This window comes from Octopus bimaculoides, chromosome 19, assembly GCF_001194135.2.
Source record: "Octopus bimaculoides isolate UCB-OBI-ISO-001 chromosome 19, ASM119413v2, whole genome shotgun sequence".
Classification (NCBI taxonomy): Eukaryota; Metazoa; Mollusca; class Cephalopoda; order Octopoda; family Octopodidae; genus Octopus; species Octopus bimaculoides.
The window spans coordinates 36934241-36943623 of NC_068999.1; the positions used below are offsets into that span (position 1 = coordinate 36934241).

General features: G+C 40.0%; 1 protein-coding gene across 1 annotated transcript in view; it reads left to right on the forward strand.

Annotated features, from left to right (window-relative positions):
- LOC106871772 (AF4/FMR2 family member lilli) overlaps positions 1-9383 on the forward strand; it is a 60698-nt gene that overhangs the window by 16448 nt on the left and 34867 nt on the right. The window contains exon 2 of the mRNA XM_014918410.2: positions 6769-7172. Coding sequence (XP_014773896.1) covers positions 6769-7172 — 404 coding nt within the window. The remainder of the gene's footprint in view (positions 1-6768; positions 7173-9383) is intronic.

Below are 9383 nucleotides of genomic sequence, written 5' to 3' on the forward strand. Positions count from 1 at the left end.
ACACACGCATATATATATATATATATATATATATATACACACATATATATGCATGTATACATATGCTAGCAGAGATACCTGGCATTGCCCATTATATCTATTGTTTGAATTTCTTTGAAATAGGAAATATATGTATGTTCACTGGGTTTGTAAAAGAGAACAAAGTGTATGTATGTGTGTGTGTGTGTGTATGTATACATATATATATATATATATATATGTATGTATATGTATGTGTGTGTGTGTATGTATACATATATATATATGTGTATATATGTATGTATATATATATATATATATGTGTGTGTGTGTGTGTGTATATATATGTAAATATATATACACAGGAGTGGCTGTGTGGTAAGTAGCTTGCCTACCAACTACATAATTTTGGGTTCAGTCCCACTGCATGCACCTTGGGCAGGTCTCTTGTACTATAGCCTCGGGCTGACCAAAGCCTTGTGAGTGGACTTGGTATACGCAAAACGAAAGAAGCCCATCGTATATATGTATATGTTTGTGTGTCTGTGTTTGTCCCCACAACATCGCTTGACAACCAATGCTGGTGTGTTTGCGTCCCCCGTCACTTAGCGGTTTGGCAAGAGAGACTGATAAAATAAGTACTAGGCTTACAAAGAATAAGTCGTGGGGTCGATTTGCTCGACTAAAGGTGGTGCTCCAGCATTGCCGCAGTCAAATGACTGAAACAAATAAAAGAATATATATATGTGTATAAATATATATATATATATATATATATATATATATATATATATATATATACATACACACACACACACACGCTCATATGAAAGAGGTGTGGGGATGCTCAGTTCTGAATAAGCCAGGTTACAATTCCAGTAAATTTCTTTTATTTCTTAGTATGTCAGTAGATGTGTCAACAAAATATTTTCTGGTCATTACAATACTGTTTGCAATGAACTGTCAGTAGTTTGACGTACCTATCTGTGTGTGCATGTATGTGTGTGTGTGTGTGTTTTGGAGGAAAGGAGACGATACTAGGGATAGCTTGAATCAACAAAACACTACATAATGTGTAAAAGAGAGTTTACAGCAAGTTAATGGTCTCTTAACCTACTAGAACTGGCAGCCAAATTTCCCTCAAATAACACTCTCCTCAACATCGTTATCGTCTTCATCATCATCATCCAACATCATTTTACACATGCTTTGCATATTGGCATGGAAATGGACAATTCATTATGGCTCAAATCAGTTCTTGGTTGGAGTTACTACCATTCTAGACAAGTTGAACAACCACATCCTGCTCCTATGTTGCATTTTTGGAATAAATTTTACAGCTAAAAGCCTTTCTTAACACCAGCCTCTTTACAAAATGTACTGGTGCATTTTTTATTGTGGAACCAGTGCCAATAAGGTTGTCTTGTCCTCAACCGGACTTCACCCTTTACCATTCAGATTACTCTGTTAAATGTAATGTTTATCTATTCACATTATCTTGTATTAATCATGTATTATCTCGAGGCTTCAAGATTTCAATGTGATTGTTTATTCTTAGAATAACATTACAGGATAAGTGTAAGAGGCCAGATCTAGCTGGTTTGAACATAAAAATAAGTAGAATATTTGGGCCCAAAATGGCCTGTTTAAATGCTAAAGGGTTAGAGGTCCTCTTCACTGTACATTTTCTGCCAGTCGCTTTGCAGTGTGTACTGTGCGCATTTTATAAAGGCAACAGCCCTAGCCTGGTTGCTTTGTGCCCTGCAAGACTGAAGAATTTTCACTACTCAAGTTCACTCACAAGGCATTTGCTGGCCTATGCAACAGTGTAAAGCACTTGCCCAAGATGCTGTCCAAAACCATGTAGTTGTGAAGCAGACTTGTTAATCATGCGAGTGAATATGATTTTATAGGTGCTATGACATGCCATCAGCAAGAAGCATGCTTCCCAAGCACATGGTTCAGGGTTGAATCCCACTGCATGGCACGTTGGGCAAGTATCTCCTACTGTAGCTTCGGGTCGACCAAAGCCTTGTGAGTGGATTTGGTAGATGGAAACTGAAAGAAGCTCATCATCATTTAACATCCATTGTCCATGCTGGCATGGGTTGGATGGTTTGACCAGGGTTGGCAAGCTGGAAGGTTGCACCAAACTCCAGTCTGATTTGGCATGGTTTCTATGGCTAGATGCCCTTCCTAACACCAACACTCTGAGAGTGTAATGGGTGCTTTTACATGCCACCAGCATAGATACCATTAGCCTGACACCAGTATCTTGATGGCTTGATGGGTCTTCTCAAGCACAACATAATGCCTAGGTCAGTCATTCATCATTTCCTCCATGAATGTATGTGTGTCCTTGTGTTTGTCTCCCACTACCCCTTGACAACCGGTGTTGATATGTTTACATCCCTGTAACTTTGCAGTTCGGCAAAAGATACCAATAGGATAAGTACCAGCCTTAACAAAAAATAAGTATTGAGGTCGATTCATTCAACTAAAAATTCTTCAAGGCGGTGCTCCTGCATGGCTGCAGTCTAATAACTGAAACTAGTAAAAGATCGAAAATACAGATGAGTTTTAAAATTGTGTTAAAAGGGAAAATGGTACAAATGAGACACTTTGCTATGAATGCATGCACTTATGCTGTGTATTAAAAAAATACTCCAGTATTCCATGACACAGTGGTTGAAAATAACTTCTTTCCGCAGTTACAGCAGTTAAATCTCCCTGTTACTCTACCCTTGCATTACATTACATATCCTGTAGTCTGGTTGACCGCTGGGGCATCACTGATGACTTAGTGACCAGATCCTTCCACCCATGTTTGTCTTCTGCCTCGCACACTGCATCTCTCATCTTGAGGCCTACCCACTCACAGATGTTGTTTTCCCACCCTTTTCTCTGTCTGCGTCTGCTACCTTTGACTGTTCCCTGATGAGCAGGTGACATACCCAAATCACCTGAGCTTGTGTTTTTGTATAAGAGGTTCCTCATAGGGCCCTATAACCTGCTTTATTCTTCTTTTCACTTCCTCATTTGTGACACGATCTCTCTATGATATTCCCAAAAGACCCCTGAAACATTTCATCTCTGTAGCCTTATTACCTTAAAAAAGAAAAGGCACATGAGTTGGGTATAAGATGTTTTCCCCGTTTTGACTCTGCCTGTTTATATAGCATTACTGATTTAACAAACACTGATTTATTTGACATTGGATGCTTTATCCTCAGGACACTTTGGTGGCCTGGAAATTTTGTTTTTATTCTTGTTGACAACTAACTTGTCGCAATGACTAATCTGCTTGTCTACTAAACTTCATTTAACTTTGTTTCATTTTATGCACACCAATGGCTAGTGAAAGTATTTATGTCAATTAGTTTCACTTAATAAATTGTAATCCCTCTCTCCCTCTCCCCCTCTCTTTCTCCCTCTTTCATCATCATCATCATTTAACATCCGTTTTCCATGTTGGCATAGGTTGGGTGGTTTGACTGGAGTCAGGGGCCTCACTAGACTCCATTGTCTGTTCTGACATGGTTTCTACAGCTCGATGCCCTTCCTAATGCCAACCACTCCACAGTGTATTGAGTACTATTTACGTGGTACCAACACTGGTATCAATTCTGTTGTGATAGATGAGTCTTTTTGAGTACAGCAAGGTACCAGATATTTTGCTCCTTAGTCATCTCCTTCATAAGGCTTAGTGTCTTGAGATCAGCCTTCAACAATTCGTCCCATGGCTTCCTGGGTCTCCCTCTTCCACAAGTTCCATCTATTTTGTGATTCGCACTTCTGTTTGCAACTGTTATATTTCTTCTTATGTTGGTGTATGCCTCCAGTGCTAAAATGTACTGTTGTCAAAACAGATTCAATGTCCGGTCAGCTGTGCCAAAACACCAGTGTCCAAACAGCTGCACCTATTCATCTCATTCTAACATGAGATATTGTAAACATAGATGCACCACTATTTGCTGGAAGGTCATAGCAAGAATCTCTTTGATCAGGATTGACCTGAGACTAATCAACAACAAATACCATTTCTTTAACCCTTTAGTGTTTAAACCGGCCATATCTGGCCAAAATTGTCTTGTTTTATGCTCAAATCAGCCAGCTCTGACTTCTCACACCTGCCCTACAAAGTCATTCTAAAAATAAACAGGGGCATTATCAAAATCTCAGTTACAAGATGCTGTACAATTAATTTAAAACAATGTAATTAAACAGGCTTTACATTTGTCAGAGTAATCTGAATGCTAAAGGGTTAATCTTTTCCTGGTCCTATTTTTTTTAAGAAGATTATACTATATATGTTTCTGTTAATTACGTTTTGAAATAATTATTTGGATGCAATTTAACAAAATTAAATTAAAACCTTTATTGTTTGTTTATTGATGTTTAACTGCAGAACATAAGGAAACATTGTTACATAAATCATTTTATCAAATCTTTATTAATGTATTAAACTGTAAAACATAACAGAAGGTTGTTACATAAAACTGAATTTTATCCAATGTTTATCCCATATCCAGTGGTAGAGTAGTTTTGATAGATACTTCTGACACTCAGGGTCAGATCTTGCTGGGTCAACTTTCTTTCTTTACATATCTATTGAGTCAGGACTGACCCAGGATGAAAGAACAATAACATCATGGACTTAGCAATGTGAGCCAATGAAGGAGCCTGTGTATTTTTGCTTGACTTCACAGAAAGAAAAAAAACTGTCAAATCTCCCTCAAATCACACTCTGCTGTGTTTAAAAAAAAAAGGACTGGCCCAGGTAGATGGATTGGTGGAACTGTAAGAACATCAGCCTTTTGCTTTCTGAGTTCAAATTCTCTATGGTCTACTTAGTTGGTAGACTTAATCTGTCTCCTGGTTGAACCTCATGCAGCATTGTGGATGCGTTCAGCAGAATATACCCTGATGCAGGCATTCAAGCTGGTATCTTTTCTCCTTCCTCCCATTGTTTCAGAGGCTTTGTGAAAATCTATAGGCAGTGCCTTCCCTCTTGACTGGGGAAAAAAAAAATATTGTTTTTTGAATCCCCTTTTATGAGATAGAGTGTGATTATTATTTATCGATTTATATATGGTGGCAAGTTGGCAGAACCATTAACATGCCAGGCAAAATGCTTAGCAGCATTTTATCCATCTTTATGTTCTCACTGTCTTTACGAAAAGACAGTGAGTCAGCACCTGGTGAGGTACATCCATGCTGTCCAATACTGTAGTAGGACACTGGACAGAGGGACCGGTTAAATTGCTCATGGTCTGGTGTGGTCCAGATCTCCAGCTGAAGAAGAACTGAGATGAGATGACAAACAGGGTGGCCAATCTCACCCAGAAATGATCTGAGTGAAAACTATCTCTGGAAGTCAGCCAGAGTTGGCAGATGCATGCATCACTGCCATTATATATTTCCGCTTGACTGCTGTGCTTTGTCCCAGTTACTTTTGACCAAACTAGAGGGCATACTCTTCTGCTTTTTGTAGATGGGACATATTCCACTGGTTAGGTGCTCCATTTGTTGTCCACATTGCCTGAATGGAAAACTGGGCATGCACTGAGGCTATGACATCACCAGCATTTCTTCAGTGGTGAGCAGGTGTGCTTACTGTTTGTCAGACTTGCTTTTCCATAGCTTGTCTCTTTGACTGAGCTGCAGCTTTGGGTCTAATATAGACTGAAGCTGGGTGCCTGACACCTAGAGTGTTGTCAGGCATTTAGTCCTTTGTCAGTCAAGCAATGCTGTCATTGGAAGTTCTAAAGAGGGTTAGTGGCAGGAAAGTGCAATGACGTTCTTAGGGAGACTCTAGGTGTTGATGAGAATCAACTGGCTGGTCTGTTCTGGAGGACTTTTGGGCCAGGGCCCACGGTTAATTTCCAGAAATCTTTGACCTGGTAGTGCTAGTGCAGGGCATTGTTAGTTCAAGATAAACTCTATAGGCATGCAAGTGCCATAAGCTGGGCTTGCCCAAGATGCATGCAGAGTGACTAAATTGTTCTGCATGTTCTCATTCAGTGCCTGAGCATTGCTGTCTTGTGGGTTTATGTAAAACACCTGCTGTCACATGGCGGCTGGATTCGGCTAACTGCTGAGTCCATTTTGAAGATCATCCTGCCACCAGGAAAGGCAGGTAGTGTTTGTTTGGTAGTTTTAGCAAAAGAGATTATGTGGTGGACCTCATGGAAAGGGCTTAAAACAGACACTTTCCTCTTCGACCAAGCCCTCATCAACTTTTTCCAGTTTCACTTGAAAAGGAAAGTGAGAGTAAAGAATTGTCAAGAATGGTCCGAGTTAATGGGCCTACTCTAAGCATGCACCTCTAGATTGAAGGATGACAATGGGAAAGGGTGTTTGCCCTAGTGGTCTGGGCAACCATGGTTTTGTGGGGTTTCTGCAAGCAGTCCTAGGATGTCTCACTCGTTTGGGAAATTATTCATCATTACAATTTATATTCAGTTCTATATTTAAGAGATGAGGAATTATGTACATTATTTACATTTGATGGATATTTGTCCTCTTCTTGTTTGTTGTTAACGAAGCATCTTGTTTGTTGTGTCAACAACAAACAAGATGAGGACAAATATCTATCAAATGTAAATAATGTAGAATTTATATTGTTAGCGTTTCTTCTTTTTATATGCTTTTTTTTATGTAACCCCCAACGTTGTACCATCCCCAACGTTTTTTTATGAACCCTCAGTGGTGAATAAAGAAAGCTTCATTATTATCATCATGGTTGTCGCCATCTTTATTATTATTGTTATTGGATTTTAATTGTAGGTGATGGTGCTCCTCTTGAAAATATGTCTGCCCTCCGCCACCAAGTGGAGGCCATACGCGACAGCAGAGGACAGCAGCAGCAGCAACAACCACAACAGCAGCATCCACAACAACCGCAGAGATCCCTGCCGTCTCCATTACAAGCAGCAACCCATCCATTGCCATCATCCACATCCTTGTCAGCAGCGTCGTCGTCATCGTCAGCCTCGTCATTGTCTTCGTCTTCATCATCATCATTATCATCGTCCTCATCCCATCAGCTGTCCCAACACCACCACCAGACCCCAGTGAACAACACCAACAATATGAGAGCCAGCTGCAATGTTGTGGCAGCCACCACCTCTTCGAATTTGAATAATGCCAGTGCCAAACAGAACAATGTTGACCGAGAGGTTCAGTCTCAGGTATCATACTTACTTTATCCTATCTCTCCTTCTCTCTCCTCCTCCCTCTCTGTTTCCCTTTCCTCCTCTCTCGCTCTCTCCCTCCACACACACACCTCCACATTTGTAATTACTAATCAGGGTGGTCATTAACTAACTACTCGGAACTGCTCAGAAATTAAGTAATTGTTAATCTTCTTTATCTTATTACACATGAACCAGAGAGAGAGAGCCACTACATCGTCAATCTGACTACTAGAAATAGTGGTGAAATTATCCTCAACTCACACCTTAAACCTTTTCATTCCCCTATTTCTGTTGAAGCACACTGCTTTTGTTTCAATTAATTTTGAAGATAATGAAAAAATTCAGTAAAATAACTTTCTTGGTATTTATCTGGTGTTTGGAACATATGTCTTGCAAACAACTCTCACATGCAAGTGCTACCAGTCGAGAACTCCGCATACCAGAAGCCAATCAGGTGAGAATGCGTGCCGTTTCGGGGCCTACCTCTCGATGGCATCAATGCGCACCGGCCCCCCTCACTGATATGAGGCCCCGCTTACTAGATCAACTGGTTATTAAAAACAAAGCTCAATATTTCTCTAGCCATCGCTCATCTTCTCTTTTTAACCAAATCCAGTGGCTAGCCTTCTCCACTGTATTTTGGATATCGGTCATGGTGATTTGGAACATAAATTAATGTGAACTTTTGATGAAAGGTTTTAATTAAGATCTTAATGAAACAAGGAATTTGTATCATAGAACCATAGGTGGTTTCAGGTGGGGTAGATAGCAAAAGGGTTAAAACAACCAAAGAAATCAAGGATGGTTTGAAGAATGTAGTCCTGCATACATTACTTATGAATTAAAGATTGGATAGGCACAACTGGAATGTCTTAGATCATGGCTAACATAGGGCTAAACAATTGGATGTATTCTTTTATTCTTTTATTTGTTTCAGTCATTTGACTGGTGCCATGCTGGAGCACCACCTTAAAGGGATTTTTAGCCAAAAAACAACCCCAGGACTTATTCTTTTGTATGCTAAGTACTTATTCTTTGGATCTTTTTTGCCGAATTGCGAAGTTACAGGGATGTAAACACACCAACATCAGTTGTCAAATGGTGGGGAAACAAACAGACACATACACATAATTATATATACTCGCACACACACACACACACACACACACACACACACACACACACACACACACACACATATATGATGGGCTTCTTGCAGTTTCTGTCTACCACATCCTTTCACAAGGCTTTGAACTGCCTGAGGCTATAGTAGAAGACACTTTCCCCAGGTGCCATGCAGTAAGGCTGAACTTGGAACCATGTGGTTGGGGAGCAAGCTTCTTACCACACAGTCACGCCTGTGCTCATCATCAGCATTTTAATGCCCACTTTTCCATGTGTACAGGAGTCAGATGAAATTTGTTGAGGTGGACTTTCTACGACTGGAAGCCCTTCCTGTCACCAACCCTCACCTGTTTCTAAGAAAGGTAATATTTCCCCATAACCAGACACGTTTTCATGGAATACTGGAAATGGACATTGTTTGCGTGATTATGTTACTTATTTATAATCATCATGCAATATCAAGGCAAAAACACAGTAACACACACATGCACGACAGGCTTCTTTCAGTTTCTATCTACCAAATCTACTCACAAGTCTTTGTTCAGCCCAGAGCTGTAACAGAAGACAGTTGCCTGAAGTGTCATACAGTGGGACTGAACCCGAAACCATGTGGTTAGGAAGCAAACTTCTTACCACACACCTACACCACATATGTGCTAAATATACTGTGTGCGTGTATGTGTGTATATATGTTTCTTTTATCTTGTTTCTCTCATTAGACTGTGGCCATGCTGGGGCACTGCCTCGAGGAATTTTTATTTGAATGAATTGACCCCAGTACTTGTTTTTAAGCTTGGTACTTATTCTATTAATCTCTCTTGTCAAATCGTTAAGCTACAGGGACATGAATGCACCAACTCTGGTTGTAAGCAGTGGTGGGGGCTTCTCTCAGTTTCTGTCTACTAAATCCATTCACAGGGGTTTGGTCAGCTCAAGACTATAGTAGAAGACACATGCCTTAGGTGCTGCACTGTGGGACTGAACCCGGAACCATGCGGTTGGGAAGCAAGCTTCTTGCCATACAACATATATATATATATATACATATATATATATATATACATATATATATATATATAT